At 39.1% G+C, this 17,311-nt stretch overlaps 1 protein-coding gene and 4 long non-coding RNA genes across 16 annotated transcripts; 2 read left to right on the top strand and 3 right to left on the bottom strand.

Moving 5' to 3' along the window:
* Positions 1-305: 305 nt before the first annotated feature.
* Positions 306-4,312, bottom strand: LOC124209449. 4 transcript variants are annotated; one of them, XR_006880914.1, is made up of 10 exons: positions 3,588-4,312; positions 3,360-3,518; positions 1,873-2,024; positions 1,532-1,803; positions 1,353-1,482; positions 1,068-1,297; positions 935-975; positions 692-865; positions 564-632; positions 447-492 (listed from the first exon to the last, which is right to left on the bottom strand). It is a non-coding gene; the product is annotated as an uncharacterized LOC124209449 (long non-coding RNA). The 4 variants fall into 4 exon arrangements; XR_006880913.1 differs by having other exon boundaries at positions 306-865; positions 1,353-1,465; XR_006880915.1 differs by lacking the exons at positions 447-492; positions 564-632; positions 692-865; ... (2 more) ...; positions 1,353-1,482; positions 1,532-1,803 and having other exon boundaries at positions 2,014-2,100.
* Positions 4,313-4,389: 77 nt separating this feature from the next.
* LOC124209450 lies at positions 4,390-8,202 on the bottom strand. 3 transcript variants are annotated; one of them, XR_006880917.1, is made up of 6 exons: positions 8,057-8,202; positions 7,880-7,988; positions 7,682-7,788; positions 6,844-7,049; positions 4,690-4,831; positions 4,390-4,603 (listed from the first exon to the last, which is right to left on the bottom strand). It is a non-coding gene; the product is annotated as an uncharacterized LOC124209450 (long non-coding RNA). The 3 variants fall into 3 exon arrangements; XR_006880918.1 differs by having other exon boundaries at positions 7,880-7,981; XR_006880919.1 differs by lacking the exon at positions 7,880-7,988.
* LOC124209447 lies at positions 5,727-6,462 on the top strand. Its single transcript, XR_006880905.1, has 3 exons — positions 5,727-5,836; positions 5,935-6,055; positions 6,182-6,462. It is a non-coding gene; the product is annotated as an uncharacterized LOC124209447 (long non-coding RNA).
* Positions 8,203-8,421: 219 nt separating the features above from the next.
* Positions 8,422-17,293, bottom strand: LOC124209448. Of its 7 annotated transcripts, XR_006880912.1 has the most exons (11): positions 17,259-17,285; positions 16,569-17,200; positions 16,341-16,499; positions 14,432-14,661; positions 14,087-14,358; positions 11,391-11,604; positions 10,922-11,018; positions 10,688-10,848; positions 9,743-10,088; positions 9,515-9,674; positions 8,422-9,459 (listed from the first exon to the last, which is right to left on the bottom strand). It is a non-coding gene; the product is annotated as an uncharacterized LOC124209448 (long non-coding RNA). The 7 variants fall into 7 exon arrangements; XR_006880909.1 differs by having other exon boundaries at positions 10,688-10,826; positions 16,569-17,293; XR_006880907.1 differs by having other exon boundaries at positions 10,688-10,819; positions 16,569-17,293.
* Positions 12,577-13,351, top strand: LOC124209446 (adhesive plaque matrix protein-like). The gene is made up of 3 exons (XM_046607431.1): positions 12,577-12,676; positions 12,764-12,877; positions 12,949-13,351. Exons 1-3 carry the CDS (start codon positions 12,671-12,673, stop codon positions 13,294-13,296), a joined length of 468 nt encoding a protein of 155 aa, XP_046463387.1. The 5' UTR covers positions 12,577-12,670; the 3' UTR covers positions 13,297-13,351.
* Positions 17,294-17,311: the final 18 nt, after the last annotated feature.

Here is a 17,311-nt window from a genome sequence, read left to right as displayed (position 1 = left end):
GTAATCAACACACCCGCTGGGGGGCTGACAAAATGAAATTGCAGCTGCTATGACAAGATGCCCCCGAAGAAACCAATTATATAAATTTGTTTGTCAAGTTGTTGTTTATATGTTTTTTATAATAAATAATAAAATTTTAAATGATGTTGTAAGATTTTGTTAATGATTTATTAATTAAACAAACCGTCCGGTACAAACTGCTGCCAGTCAAGCAGGGGGAGACACTGCACGACTGACTCGACCAGGGAGATTACCCGGCCATGGTTAAGAGAAACCGGAAAAAAGAGCGAAGAGAGCTGAGGAGCAGTTATTATGAGAGCAGTGTATCATAGTAGGCTTCCGGCTTAGACTCATGACCCTCCAACAGATTTCATCGAATCATGCGCCTTGCCAGTCCCCGTTCGACCACACATCTCCCTTCCTCCTGGTTGTCGCAGCGAGTGAGTGACCACCGGCGGGCGTTGGTTAGTGGTTATTAGGGAAACGGAGCCACTGAAGAAAGGAGGCCAGATATGCACTTGTAATTTATCTAACAACTACACAATTTATCAGTCTTTAATTACAGCATTCTCTCGTCAGCTTTCACCAATCGATGAAGTCGGGTCCAGTGGATGATCAGCGAAGGAGTTACCCTGTAAGCAGAATAAACATTTATTTGGATGACAATAATTTTCAATAAGATTTTAGCTACAGAAAGCAATATCTCAATTAAGAGGGCCGTTTAAGGAAGTAAAAAGGGAAATTCACAGGTAGCAGCAAATAAACAAGGGATCTTGTTGACTGTGTAGTCATCATCCTTTTTCTTCAAACGACATAACTTCTCATAGAGTTTGTCATACAAATTTAGAAAAGTGAAGTTTAGACCCTGCAAATATATAAAAAAATAGAAAGTCATGTTGTTTATAAGTTGTTGTTAATGTGCTTGACATCTCACCTTGTTTATAATTTGTTTGCAATGTGCTTGACGTCTTTGATCTAAAAGATTAATTTAACAGTTATTAGTATACACTCCACAGTCTCTTAAACATAGATAAACTTGTGTGCAAATTAATACTTTTAACACTCACAAGACTTGAACAGCGCACTTTGATTAGCTTCAGCCTAGACTGACACATTGAGAACACTTCAGGATGACATCACCGCTACAGACTGTGTGCAGCAGCTGCAGCTCAACTTTAACTCCTTTTTCACAGGGTGGCTGCAACGAAACCATCTGCATGACAGCAATGAAGCTGAATTTGTTTTGATCTCAAATTATTTTACAGACAAGCAAATGGATCTCCCACCTGAACATAAACTAATAAAATATATTGCATTATTGCAGGGAAATTAATCAACAAATTTAAATTTACATTAATTGCTATGAAGTATAGATTACGGAAATCTACAGGCAGCAAGACGCTCGAGGCACGACATTTTGGCGAAATGTACAGGCACTTACGGTACGAGATAATTTGGCCCTTAACTGTTTACATAAATCACCTGTAAAATTTTACATTAAATAACCCTAAGATTCTTACAAGAAATATACCTTTTCATTTCCAGCATGGGAAACGTCCCGATAAACATTCAACAACACTCATTTCGGCTGCGTCTGTTAAAAACAACATGGCGCTATTTGGTGGACATCATTTTAGCCACCTAGCGACAGCCAATTGGATTGCTTGCTTGGAGACAACAGCAACATCTCAACTTGAATTCGTCACGCCTTCCACTAACTGGCACGAAATGAATCAAGCGGGGATGAAGACTAGATTCTGTGTCATGTCAAAAAAGAGCAGCGTTGCCTCAAAATCAGGATTTCTTAAAGAGAAAAGAAAAAAAACTTGTACAAAATAATTTGATTTTCAATTTAAAAAAAGGAACACGCACTCGCATTAAGAAAGTAGCAACTACAGCCGTACAGCTACAGCGTCGTGATTTACTTGGAGGTGCCGTCTCTTTAAAGTTCCTAACTCACGTGGAGAGAGTCGAATTCTCACGATTCTTGAAGAACGAACTCGTTTATCCATTACGTAACTTTCCTAGCGAGTTCAAAGAATTGACGATTTACGGATTCAGTTTCAGTCGGTTTCCTAGAATTTTTCGTTCAGTTAAAACCTTATACAAAAGATACAATAAAATCATTATCACAACACGTCGGGCTACACAAAATTGGCAGTCAGTGGAGTAAAAGCGAGTGAAAGGAATGTGGAATAGCAGTTACGCAACTCTCGGAGACGTGAATTCGCTTTCACGTGCCGATAACCCAGTCAAACGATTTACTTGGCCACCACGTTTCGAATATTCAACTGAAATGCCTTTTAATGTTGAGTTAAAAAATTCTTCTGAAATAACTGTTAAGCATTTAATTAGATGACAAAATATTTATGGAAAATAAAAGGATAAGAGCTGTGGATAGGACGGGTGACCCGGATAAGACATCGCTTGATGATCAGACTACTCCTGGGTTAGAGTTCACTCCCAAATGAGAACGAAAGCAGTTTCATTTTTCATTTTTTTTCTCTCCTATTTGTTAGTAAAACTAGCAGGTGGCCGAAAAGTATCAATTTCCTTGACACTTTTATTTTATTTTGCGCTAATTAGATGCCACATTTCAGAAATTATGTTGCAATTAAAAGAAATTACTCTTGGAACGGGTGGGGGAATCAGACAAGTCATCGCTCGGTAGTCTGGAGCACCTTAGGTCCTGAGTTCGACTCCACAGTGGAACACAATCGTTTCCATTCCACGCCTTCAGGTGGCGTGTACCTTCCCTCAAACAATGCTGTCGCAACGGAGATTTAAATCGGAATCGTGGAAATGTAAGTAAAAAGTAATAATGCAGGAAGAAAATGTCGTGGTTTAGGGAGCGGCCGCCCCCCGTTGAAAAAAGTAAATTTGATGTGAACGAGCTGCAACTTCCGGTCGTTCTAGAGTAATAACTCGATAGGGTAAAATATTAAGCTAGCAATCAGTAAAACTGAAAGATTAGAATTGTACTGCAAATTCACATAAATGGTCAGGTGAGGCATCTTCTTGGTTAAGGAGTTACAGAAACAAACTGTCAATTTGCTTGAATTCCGAGATGTTTTCTTTATTCTAGCTGGGGACAGGGACTTCTATTAGAATTGGATTCTCCTATTCAATTGGACTTCTACTTCTATTTTTCCCAGGGACTTCTATTAGCAGTGGCAAACAATTTCCTTTAAGAGGAATTTTACAAAGGAGGTTTCTTCCTACAGAGTACAGATTTCATTTTAATACCCTTCAGTCCTTCACCTTTCCTAACCTGGAAATCGTGGTGGGTAAGTTGACCCACCCATGTTGGGAATCATCTATCACAAAACGCTCACTGCATTAATTGTTTTTTCCTATACCTGGAGTCGGAGTCATAGGCCCAATGACCTCGTATCAGAAACCACAAAACAATTGTGAAATTGTCAAATGACACGATGGGTGAACCAGGAAGGTCTTTGTTAAACAACGTTGCTCTGCTTGCTGCTCTGTTTTACAGCGATTCAGTTAGTCAAAAACACCTATGATACAATAAAAACCAGATAAATAACTTTAGATATGCTAATAATCATAAATGGAAAGTTAATTACCAAAATGCAGTGAATAACTCTCGAAACAATCACACCGTCACAAGTTAATTAACGCACTGTCAACAAGTCAGCGTCCATTTTGAATGATATCAATAGGAGGGGGAGTGGGCAAGGTTGCATGAATATGAAAAAGGTGGTTACACTAAAATTGTGAAAAAATTCAAGTTATTCAACAGACAAAAACATGAATCATAAGATTTCATAATCATAAATGGTATGATGTAGGTAGTATGCATGATTTGGGTATGATGTAGCGGCTATCTCCACTGTCCAAATAAGCTAAATTGCCAAGAGGATCGTTTGTAACAGAAAATAGAACTCCAACGAATTTTTGAGAATTTTAATTTAATTAATCAAACTTTGTCAGGGATCATGGTAGCTTAAGATAAATAAAACACGAAAAATTCATAAACAATCTAATAAAAAGGTATTGTAGGTTTTGCTACCTGCCCCTCTGCGGTGGTAAGGGAGGGTAGGGGTAACTGGGAGCTCGTAAACGTGGACGGGAGCAACGGGCAAGTGGTCGCCTCTTGGCTGGAATCCGTTTTCGGTGGTCCATGTCAGAGTGAATTTTTCCCCTTCGCGAGAAACCCAGTTCTTTGGTGCTGCCATAAACGTCCCCATAAGTGGTTCTGTCATAAGAATCATAGTTGGTACGGTACCACTGGTACCTTGCATCTTCTTTTGCACCTGTGATTCCTCACGGGTCGTGTAGTCGGATCCAGAGTAGCTGCAAAATTAACAGAATAATTTGTAAATGTATATTATTTTTCTTAATAATTAAAGAATAAGAACTTGCCCTCATTTGCAGCTTCCGTCGAGATTGCGGACGTCGTGTTGGCTGGTGATGGTGATTCCGCCATATTTGCTGTCCTTGTTGTAGCCGGAAGAAGCGTTGCTGGGAGACGTCATGTAACTGGAATCTCTATGGGTTGATTGGTAGCCGGAAGGAGCGGCGACAGCATCGGCCAAGAGAGCAGCGACGATAAACTAAATTAAAATGAAGTTTAACTTTTCTGTAAAAAATAAATAAATTCATTCATTCATTGATGGCGAACCCTGAACTTTTTAATTAGATTTTTTTTTTAACGAGATTAAATACCCTTTAACTAACTAGGCAGTGGAGATGCGTTGAGAGATTTAAGGATGATAACGTTTGACGCTAAAGGCTGGCGAGAGTAGAGTTCGACACCTTGTCCCATCAATTTTTCGAGCTTTCATTCTATTTCTCCTCTGGCTCTCATCTAGAATATAAGAAATAGGCAAACAAAATCGTTACAAAATCACTGCGAGAGCAAGAGAATAAAACTCCGGCCATGTCTAAGAATGTATAGGGGAAAAGACGAACAAGATGCATATCTCACAAAAGAGCAACAAGTTATAGGTCTAATAAAGCCCCGTTTTGCCCCTATAGGTCTTCTCTTTTGGCTGTTGGGGGGACAGACGAGGAGGAGGGCAACATACTTGTGCGTTATATTGCGTTCCGTCCGGTCCCTATTATCATAATCGGAGAGAAAAAACTAAAGAGGAGAGAAAAGTGCACGGCAATTAAAATAGCTGAAACCTTAGACATATTAATCAATAATGACGAGAGCTAATAGTGACCCGTACGGTGCACTATTGTGTATATTGGCGACTTGGATGATTCTGCTTATGCTTATACTCTCTGCATTACCATTGGACCAAATTTAAGGCATTTTTTAAATTTCTGCATGAATGACCAATTAGCGTTAGATGGCTATAGTTGTAAAGATTATCTAGTGAGACAATCGACGATAATCTATCCCAAAGACCGACAGAAAAGAAAACTTAGAGAAATTTTTTTTTTGTAAAGCTAACTGGGTCAGACAAATAAGGGGAGTCCTTCCTAAGGTGCTGACGTCACTACGTCAGCACAGACACCCCTGGCACGTGGATCCGGAAAGCTGTTTAATAAGAGGATAGAGAGTTAGAGAAATACGTAGATTAGATTGGTGTTAGTAGGTAGAATATATATACCTAGATCCATTTGTGTCAATAAAATATTGGTTAAATCAACATAGACAATTTATGAGCAGCAGCTCTGCCCTAATTACAAGGGATAAACAAATATTGGTTTTATTGATTAAATGCAAATGAAATATTCAGTCTGTGGGACCTGAGACCAGAGAAAATGCGAGTATAAAAAGCCGGCTCTTTCTCTGAGCTTATCATCACAACTCGTCCAGCATCAGTTGCAGCGATAACCCAAAATGTTCCAGAAATTTTTTGTAAGTATTAATTTCCACAATAACTAAATTAGTTCAATCTCTTCTTCAAATCTTTTTTAAAATGTTGTGTTTTTGTTTTTCCCGTCAATCTTTTAAAGCTCTTTGCTTGCGTCTTGGCTGTGATGGCCGTCGTCTACACCAACTCGGCACCCACTGAAGATGAACCCGCTAATTCCGACGAGCCGGGAGACCAGTTCTTGTTCTACTGTCGCTTGTTCAGTAAGTTACCACGCTCTTCGTTTAAAAATAAGTTATAAATGACGCTGGAGACAACAATCAAGGCTTGATGAAATCTATAAATCTCAAGGCTTTGGAAACGACTAATGGGATTATGTTTTCTTATAGGTTCTTGCAGCAACAGCACCCAGTGCTCGAGCAATGTGATCTACAAGACCTGCAACGGTGGCCGTTGCTGTAGAGGTTAAACATTATGAGGTGTAACCTACCGTGGTAACGCATGTCACTAGATACGGACCACTTCTAAGAAAAATCATTCTTCCTTATATTATCATTCCCTTTTATATCCCAAGTTTTATTAATTGAGTTCTATCAAGACTTGCCATGATGCCCGTCTCTTTTGTAAGAATCTCAGTTAAACGAAAAAATATACTTTACATTATAAACTACTTCGTTCTACAATAACTGGCTTCTTTTACTATTAACGACTAACGAGGAGGTGCCGGTGTGGCGGCAGGTTCCTCTTGATCATGATATTTTCTATAGTTGCACACTTGCACTTCGCTTGAAGTGTTCAAAGTTAAAAATATTTTGAATTTCATTATTTACCCACAGACAAAGTTGTGAGGTACAAAATTGGGTCTGATCTGCAGTCGTTCTACAAATGAGTTATCTAACGAACCCTAATTGAGCAAACAAAAATGGCAAGAGAAAACAGCCTCAATCAACGCCATAGCTCAGGAATAATTGTACTCCGTACTATGTAGGTCTAACGATATCCAGCGCCACCAAATAGTAAAAGAGGAAGAATAGAGACACATTTGTCCTACCTTTATAAGCTTGGGATATATGGCCAGGCATCCATACACAAGTGTTTCATCCGCTGAAGAGTTGAATCCACCAGTCGAGAAAAAGGGTGTCCTCGTGAATACACCCACACTCACATGGGCATACACGAAGACATTTAAAGAAAGAGAGAAGAAGAGATACTCGTCCGACATCGGTAGTTTCTCCAGTCAAACGGGATGCTGATTATCTAAATAAAAAGTAAAAAAAATGGGTTACAGAAAATATTGAGAGAAACAACAAGGAAAAGTTAAAAATGAGACAGAGAGTCCATTTCAACACCAAAATATCTATGTTAATTTCTCTGTTATCATTTTTTGTAAAGTAATGCTACTTTTAATGCAGGCGTATGTGAAATTTCGATTCTGTAAAAGTTTCCTATTATTTTGGAAGGAATATTAATTTTTAAAATACTAAAACCGGATATACTTTAGGTCCTTAAATACCACGTTTAAAGAATTTCTGTAACTAAACAGTTAAAATACATAATGTGCGGGAAAGCGAAATAATTTATCGTTCGTGCAAACAGAGGAAAATTTTAGCGGAAATTTTTGAAATTTGAATATTGATAATCAATTACTTGTTAAATTAAATGCGAATTGCAAATGTGCATGCGCTTTCAAACTAGAAGAAATAACGGCGATAAGCTCGGTCGAACTGAACGAAATAGGTTAGAAAGAGAGGAAATTGGTCGATAGAATCCTTTTTTTACAAGGGAATTAATGCAATTTCATTCAGCAGTGACAGTAATGAAAGCCAGCGGCTACACGATAGGGGATTCCACTACTAATAATTGACAATAGTGTAAGCAGGTTTTCATACCTAATGTCGTGACTGCCACCTTCAAGGGGCTGGTGTCGTTGGGTCACTGTAGTCCTAACTTACGGCATCGAATGGTTTTTGCCACGGGAGAAAGGTTTTAACGAAGCCTGCATTGAGAGGAAGCAAAGAAAAGAAAATTCAATTTTTTAATTAAGCGAAAAAATAACGATAAATGCCTAACGAGTTTGATTCATTCACCTGAGTGATTTTCTTACTATTATAGTAAAATCTTTTTTTCTCCCGAATTTTACAATCAAAGTGCTTTTTATAACATTTTCTTGTGTCCTTCCTTGTAGGGTTCTACAAACTTCACTTATACAGATATCATATAAAATTACTTGTCGTTTAACAATCCATTTTCAGTTGGATACGAACCGTTGCCATTGAGAGGTCAAACGCCGAGCTGGCCGGATGTTTTGGATTATCTGATACTGGCAAAGACGAGAAGAAACACCGCAAGGTTGATACCTAAATCTTCCAATAATCTGTTGATTCTGGACAGCAATCGACGAGTACTTCTACTCGCCGATTGCTAATCTAATACCGCCTGGATAATCTTCAATGGATTAATAATAGATTTAATCTCTCTACAGAAAAAAAAAATATTCCGCTCCAGCAAGAATAAAACTGGAGAGGGAAGGTTGTTGTTGTTTCGGGTTCGTGGCATTGCATACTTGGAAAAATTCAGAAAACTTTAAAAGAAATTCAATTGATTAGTTATTAGGGTAATGAATACAGAGTTTAGAAGGAATGGGGCATTTTTATTTTACCACTCAGTTTTTCCTGCCTATTCACGAAAATATAAACATGTAAACAATCCCTATAAAACCAACGAGAAGGATTTAAGTTCGTACAATAAAGACGAAAAGGTTGAATAAAGTAAAAAGGGGACAGACTGGTAATTATTATTACATTTGAAGTCTGAAAAGGAGCATCCACTGCGCCAAAAAACGAAACAGATCTCCTTATAAAAACATGATCAATACGAATCAACATAATGGACTTCAAGAAACAAAAAATAAGAAAAGAATTGTCAATTAGGTGACATCCATTTACAAGATTGAGCCGTTTGGCAATCGCAGGTCACATGGACGAGGTTTTGGTAACTAATGTTTGAGGGATTCCGAAAAGATTAAACACGATGGATTATCCTCTTTAAAAAAATCGATAATCTCGTCAAACAAAACGCCACTCCGCACCATTACATAACCCAAGTCATAATCCCCTAATCCTCCGCCGCCACAGTTGGAAAGAGAAGGATAATCCTGCCACGCGCGGTTGCGGCGGCAGGAAGTATTTGTCAGGATTTTCTAGTTTTACAACCAATGGCGAAGGAGGTCAAATTGTCTAAAACATTTTCTCCATATAAACCCCCAAAACTTGAAATTCCGCATTCCATCTTTGGTCTTTGCTCACTGCACATCTCGCTACTGCCCCTTCCTCTAAGGTCAGTTACCAGTGTCTGTTCGTAGTTGTGCACATTAGTTTAATTAATTAAGTGCTTAAGTAGTATCGTTGACTCTTTTACTATGAATAGTTACGGTAATTTACTTTCTTTCTTCACTCAAATCACTTATTTACGAAGGAAATGTTTAAATGTTAATTTTTACTTTTAGATTATTATCCAGTTGTTTCCACCACGAAGTCTTCTTCAGCATCAGGTCGTCAGCGCCACTTTTACGACGAGGTCCAGCTGGAGCTACTCGACGCAGAGTTCAACAGAGATCCGTTTCCCAATCGAGAAGGTCGCCGACGCATCGCCCAGTTGATTGGCGTCTCTGAGAAATCGATTATGGTATGGCATATTGATTTTTAATTTTTTAAATCAATTACCTCATATTAATTTCTTTCTTGATTGCATCAGTGGTGGTTTCAGAATCGCCGTCGACGTGCACGCCAACTTGGATCTTCACGAGTCCCGACCTCAACTCGTGAAACAAATCGCCAACATCGTCGATCACCGCCTTACGTTTCTCGTCGACAAGGTTAGTATCTATTGGATGAAGAAATTTCTGTGATTAATTTACTGACGTCTTTTGTTTTAAATTTTCAGATACTTACGTTTCAACTCAAGTCCTTCCAACTCCTGGATTTTATTCGGATCCTCCGGCAGTTCCACCCGTGGAATCAATCAACTACTCGACGTCCGAATCATCATCGTCGTCTCCACTTCAATCCGAATGGCTTGCTACCAGCTGTCCACAATACGTCGTTAGTCCCCAGTCCAATTTTAATAACTCGAATGGATTCCGAACGGAGCAGCAACCACAGCAGCAAGACTATTCCTCCTACTACTGGAACAACTGGGAATATTCTCCTCCTTTCTATCCAACTTCAATGACAAATCCGACATTTTACTCCAACACTGTTTCTGATCCGTATTCCTCATCTTATTGTTATTATTCACCTGAAACAACAAATCAGTTTCATGATCAGTCATGTATGTAAATTTGATATTAGACGCATGATTGACAATCGAATAAATCACGAAACATATCTTAAAAAGCTTTTATCTTGTTTTAAATTGTTAGTGCATCACACGCTAGACGCCACCTCTTCGACGGCTAATAAATAGTTCATAGGGAACAAATGAATGCCGAGGGGTTATGGGTTTTGTCTTCGTTATTCATCAAATCTATAGTAAACAGATAATTAACTAATTATCCTCATAGCAAATGAACCCCAATTAATCAATAAATCGAAATAAATTAGTCCCTACCAAATTTCACCACAATTATTTGTCGTTTTGGGATTTCAAATCACCATTAATTTTTTTAATGAATTTTAAGGATGCAAAGGCCCAATTTTTAATTGAAATTAATTAAAAGGGGGATTTGAAATCGAAAAAAAGTTTTAAAGTCAGCTAGTATTTGAACTCAGCATCACAGAAGGGACTATCCGGGACTATCTATAAATGCATTTCACATTCAATATTGAGACTAAAAGAAAGTTTAAAGAAAAAATATTTATACCAAGTAAGGCAGAAATTTGTTGTCTTTCACTTACTAATTCAACAAAATATGAAAATCGAGCCATGGATTCGCCCGAGTGACCCAAATCGTCCTCGTTGAGGCCTCCTCCGGAGCCGCTAATTCTCACTTCCCCGACGTGTTAACCACTCGGTCATATACGTCAATACTATAGTCTCATTTGCAATATGTTTTATGCTTCAGTCCACAAGTCATGTCATCTGTGAGCCTTGTTTTAACAGACACAAATTAATATATTTGACAAACTTACCATTGAAGCCTGATGTATCAAATTATTAAAATTCCGAGACAAAAATGAACAGCAACCTCTCCTCCCCAAAGTCATCCTTGTCATCAGGGTTGTTCAACTGAATTAAAAAAGGGATTTGTAAACATCTATGGTGCATTTGAATTACAGCTATCTATCTTTTCCGTTTTCTCATACTACAGCATGCAACGAAAAGAATTACTCAAACTCTACACATGATAAGAACCATTAACAAGGACACAGAGATCCTTTACACATTATTAAGTTATTTTATAAATAAATTCTATGCCACACTGAAGAGAAGAAAATGAATGGCTCCAAAATTTACTTTTAGGCCTACTGAACTATTCTTTGTTCCAACTCTTGCTGCTAATCTTTCTAAGCTTAGGAATTGAAACTCGTTAAAATAACACCTTGAGAGAGTTATTCAGTACAATGAAAATAAGTCACAACTTAAAAGTGAGTCTGGTACTTGATATCACGCCAAATCTTGGGACTATCGCCGACAGCCCGACACCATGCTTAACAACTCGCCGCCATTTGGTGTTTACTTGTTGTATCTTGTCACTTCCGTCAAGTCTTTGATTCTTCTCTTGTTTTTTCTCATTGCTAGATGGCAGCATTCTGTGTTTGTTTTCTTCTTCGCTAGATGGCGTTTAATGCAGAAAGTGGGTGGCGGTAATGCTCTGTAATTTGAAAATTGTAATTGAAAGATTCAGTTTAACAATTCGCGTCACATCATGAACCAGACGTGGGTGATAAGGTTTTCACAGAACAAACAAACATGATGTCTGAATTTAGAATTCATAACTTAAAAAGCTAGCAGTACGTAGTAAGTAGTGAACATTCCAATGGGGAGAACGCCGGAGAAGGAAGACCTTGCTCTAAATATTTTTTCAAAGTTTTCTTTTTCATATTTCCAGCTAAGAAAACTACAGGGAAAGAGTTAGACGCCCACAGTAGCACGCCGACCATGTGAAGGTCGACGATGACAAAGCCAAAAGATGAAAACACGGTGCGGGTGCGCGCGGGAATTCAATACTACCGCATATCAGTATCTATTAAGTCATTTTTGTCCTTTAGTCTACTCGTTTGTGTTACTTTTACTAAATGATTAATGGATATCAATCGGTTCGTCAATCGTCAGTGGATTCAAAGAAAATAATAATAAAAGTATTTTAATGAACTATAAAAAGGAAAGGTTTTGGAATGGTAAATGACCTGGGTTCACGCTCCTACTTCATTAGCTGCACACTGGGACTTAGATTGGATCGCCTAGTGTTAGCGAGTGAACGGTAACCGTCGACGACCGTCAGGGGCAGAATCCAAACATTAAGATGAATCTCACTCCGGTGACTACAATTTGATCTTTATCGCGATAATAAAGGCTAACATGAAAACTTGTGATTGAACGAAAGTGTTGGAGGAACTGTTTTTCGGAATGAAATCGGGTACTTGAAAAATTGGCGATCAAGCCAATGAAGAGTGAAAATGAGGTCAGATGAGCTTCGAAATTCATCACAAGGGCAAAATAACCCAAACGGGGGCCCCACCCAGTTTTACGAGAGCAAAAGTTCTATCCTTATATGTGCGTGAATAATCTTATCCGTGCGAAAATGCTCGTCGTGCATCACTTGAAAAAGAAAAAGTAATGGCCAGTTGCTGAGGTAGGCCCCACAGCACCAAGTATAAAAACAGAAGCCCAAAATCTCAAAGTTATCAGTTGTACAACAACCAAAAACTTGAATCAACATGCAGGTATAAGTTCGTCCACTTCCATCGACTATACATTCGCCTAAGTTTTTTAAATTATCTGAATCAAATCTGAAAAATGTTTACTATAAGGTCTTATTCGTTCTCTCCGCTGCCTTGATCGCCACTGTGGCCTCAAATGCTTACTACCCCAAGCCAGCCTACCCAACCCCGGCTTACCCATCTTACAGCAAGTCTTACGATTACGTAAGTATCACCATATTTTATTTCATTAACTGTCGATTAAGTTTGGGCCTGTTTTATGTGAATTCCTGCAGGCCCCAATGCCATACAGCTTCGCCTGGGCCGTAAAGGACGACTACACGTACAACGACTACGCCCACCAGGAGACGGCCGATGACAAGGGCTACGTGTCCGGCTCTTACCGCACCCTCCTGCCCGACGGCCGGACCCAGACGGTCACCTACAAGGCCGACGACTACACCGGATACGTCGCCGACGTCAAATACGACAGAGAGGCCAAATACCCCGAGTACAAGCCAAGTGGATACAAGCCCGCTGCTGCCTACCCCAGCCCAGCTTATCCCTCTTCTTACCCCGCTTACCCCGCATACAAACCCGCCTACAAGCCCGCCTACCCAGCTCCGGCTTACCCCAAATATTAAGTGAATATATTTTTGTAATTTAAAATTTATAAATATAAAAAAGTAAAACATTCAACCAGCCAGTTTTCTACTTTCTACAGTTAGTTGATTATTTCGTTCTCTTCGGTTTTCTTCTTTTCCTTGTTTAGCTCGTAAACTAGGAGTTCCCTTTATTTGCTCTTTTTTTTAATGATAATTCAACGACCGCGCAATTGGCGAAAAAAAATCCAACCCAATTTCACTTTTGCCTCCACTTTTGAGGCTGACGAATGAACGAAAACGACACAACGATTTACTTGCAAAACATACTGTAGCAATACTCTAACAAAACCAATCACTACTGGGCATTTGACAACTGAGTTGATAACGCTCGCCATTTCTATATTTGCCTTATCGTCTTATCGCCTTTAATATTTCGGCGACCATTTATACTCTTCACGTGTTTGAATCTTTCAAAAAATATTCTCGACAATCATTTTTTGAACCAAGTACAGTAAGTAACGGCACTTTCTGCAAGTCAATCGCACATAGATTTTGCTGTTTAATCACATTCGGAGGTTCCTTTGAACTTGTTTCATCTCTATTTTAAGGTAACCTATAAGGCTATAAGCATTAACGAATTTGTTTCTCTTTGGTGTTCGACAGTATGATACACAAAGTAGAGTGGTGAGTCACAATCACATACGCAAAGCAAATAATATAGCCTAGATAAGGTGTGTCCCGTTGTCTGCCTAGGTAAATCTTCAAGTTCTTTGCTAACCCCAGAAACCGAGGAAAGTACCCGTAACAAAAAGAGAAGCTTGCACGATACCTTGTTGAAGCTCGTGGACGAATTCGATGCAGCCGGCGTGGCTGAGATTTTCCGACTGTTGCTGGAACGAAGATCTGCAATTCAGTTTTAGCAGCCAAAGGTAATTACCGTGAAGCAATTAGCCTACGAAATTTTCGAACAACGTCAGAGATATGGAAATGCCAATAGGGTGGCGCCTAGGCTTCTGCCTCGAAGGTGTCAAAACTGGTCAAGGTGCTGTCAATTCTGTGCCATGTAAAAAAAAACGCAGCGTTGCCTCAAAATCAGTATTTCTTAAAAAGAAACGAAAACAAACTTGTAAAAAAATAATTGTTTTTATTTTAAAAAAAATGAACGCGCACTCACATTAGGAAAGCAGCAACTACAGTCGTACAGCTACAGCGTCGTGATTTACTTGGAGGTGCCGTCTCTTTAAAGTTCCTAACTCACGTGGGCAGAGTCGAATTCTCACGATTCTTGAAGAACGAGCTCGCCTATACGTCTATCGCTATCCATTACGTAACTTTCCTGGCAAGTTCGAAGAATTGACGATTCAGTTTCAGTCGGTTTCCTAGAATTTTTCGTTCAGTTAAAACCTTATACAAAAGATACAATAAAATCATTATCACAACACGTCGGGCTACACAAAATTGGCAGTCAGTGGAGTAAAAGCGAGTGAAAGGAATGTGGAATAGCAGTTACGCAACTCTCGGAGACGTGAATTCGCTTTCACGTGCCGATAACCCAGTCAAACGATTTACTTGGCCACCACGTTTCGAATATTCAACTGAAATGCCTTTTAATGTTGAGTTAAAAAATTCTTCTGAAATAACTGTTAAGCATTTAATTAGATGACAAAATATTTATGGAAAATAAAAGGATAAGAGCTGTGGATAGGATGGGTGACCCGGATAAGACATCGCTTGATGATCAGACTACTCCTGGGTTAGAGTTCACTCCCAAATGAGAACGAAAGCAGTTTCATTTTTCATTTTTTTTCTCTCCTATTTGTTAGTAAAACTAGCAGGTGGCCGAAAAGTATCAATTTCCTTGACACTTTTATTTTATTTTGCGCTAATTAGATGCCACATTTCAGAAATTATGTTGCAATTAAAAGAAATTACTCTTGGAACGGGTGGGGGAATCAGACAAGTCATCGCTCGGTAGTCTGGAGCACCTTAGGTCCTGAGTTCGACTCCACAGTGGAACACAATCGTTTCCATTCCACGCCTTCAGGTGGCGTGTACCTTCCCTCAAACAATGCTGTCGCAACGGAGATTTAAATCGGAATCGTGGAAATGTAAGTAAAAAGTAATAATGCAGGAAGAAAATGTCGTGGTTTAGGGAGCGGCCGCCCCCCGTTGAAAAAAGTAAATTTGATGTGAACGAGCTGCAACTTCCGGTCGTTCTAGAGTAATAACTCGATAGGGTAAAATATTAAGCTAGCAATCAGTAAAACTGAAAGATTAGAATTGTACTGCAAATTCACATAAATGGTCAGGTGAGGCATCTTCTTGGTTAAGGAGTTACAGAAACAAACTGTCAATTTGCTTGAATTCCGAGATGTTTTCTTTATTCTAGCTGGGGACAGGGACTTCTATTAGAATTGGATTCTCCTATTCAATTGGACTTCTACTTCTATTTTTCCCAGGGACTTCTATTAGGGGCTGTCCATATATTACGTAACGCAATTTTTCACCTTTTTGGACCCCCCCTCCCCCCCTTGTCACGGATCGTAACAAAAAAACAGACACCCCCCCTTCTAATTACGTAACAAAAAACAAAACCCCCCCCCCCAGTGAATTTAAAAATACAAAATACAAAATTTTCTTGATTAAAGCCATGTATTTGATGTTACATGGTACAAACTCTTAGATAGGCTCAATAAAGAAGATGAAGGCGATAGCGGAGTACTAATCAATATTTTTGCCACTGTTTTAACTTTTTTTAATTGAAAAAAATTTTCGGCCTTGTTACGTAACGTTTTCAAAACTCCCCCCCTCCCCCCTGTAACATTTCGTAACACTTTTTGCAACCCCCTCCCCCCCCTCATCGCGTTACGTAATATATGGACAGCCCCTTAGCAGTGGCAAACAATTTCCTTTAAGAGGAATTTTACAAAGGAGGTTTCTTCCTACAGAGTACAGATTTCATTTTAATACCCTTCAGTCCTTCACCTTTCCTAACCTGGAAATCGTGGTGGGTAAGTTGACCCACCCATGTTGGGAATCATCTATCACAAAACGCTCACTGCATTAATTGTTTTTTCCTATACCTGGAGTCGGAGTCATAGGCCCAATGACCTCGTATCAGAAACCACAAAACAATTGTGAAATTGTCAAATGACACGATGGGTGAACCAGGAAGGTCTTTGTTAAACAACGTTGCTCTGCTTGCTGCTCTGTTTTACAGCGATTCAGTTAGTCAAAAACACCTATGATACAATAAAAACCAGATAAATAACTTTAGATATGCTAATAATCATAAATGGAAAGTTAATTACCAAAATGCAGTGAATAACTCTCGAAACAATCACACCGTCACAAGTTAATTAACGCACTGTCAACAAGTCAGCGTCCATTTTGAATGATATCAATAGGAGGGGGAGTGGGCAAGGTTGCATGAATATGAAAAAGGTGGTTACACTAAAATTGTGAAAAAATTCAAGTTATTCAACAGACAAAAACATGAATCATAAGATTTCATAATCATAAATGGTATGATGTAGGTAGTATGCATGATTTGGGTATGATGTAGCGGCTATCTCCACTGTCCAAATAAGCTAAATTGCCAAGAGGATCGTTTGTAACAGAAAATAGAACTCCAACGAATTTTTGAGAATTTTAATTTAATTAATCAAACTTTGTCAGGGATCATGGTAGCTTAAGATAAATAAAACACGAAAAATTCATAAACAATCTAATAAAAAGGTATTGTAGGTTTTGCTACCTGCCCCTCTGCGGTGGTAAGGGAGGGTAGGGGTAACTGGGAGCTCGTAAACGTGGACGGGAGCAACGGGCAAGTGGTCGCCTCTTGGCTGGAATCCGTTTTCGGTGGTCCATGTCAGAGTGAATTTTTCCCCTTCGCGAGAAACCCAGTTCTTTGGTGCTGCCATAAACGTCCCCATAAGTGGTTCTGTCATAAGAATCATAGTTGGTACGGTACCACTGGTACCTTGCATCTTCTTTTGCACCTGTGATTCCTCACGGGTCGTGTAGTCGGATCCAGAGTAGCTGCAAAATTAAC

Source organism: Daphnia pulex, chromosome 12, assembly GCF_021134715.1.
Source record: "Daphnia pulex isolate KAP4 chromosome 12, ASM2113471v1".
NCBI lineage: Eukaryota > Metazoa > Arthropoda > Branchiopoda > Diplostraca > Daphniidae > Daphnia > Daphnia pulex.
Note: the sequence above shows the minus strand (reverse complement) of the source record. Positions and strands in the feature narration are given on the sequence as shown.

Bases quoted from the DNA above. Each gene is read 5' to 3' on its own strand.
- LOC124209446 (XM_046607431.1), top strand. The intron at 12,878-12,948 runs GTAAGTATCACC...GAATTCCTGCAG, and splicing joins ACAGCAAGTCTTACGATTAC to GCCCCAATGCCATACAGCTT.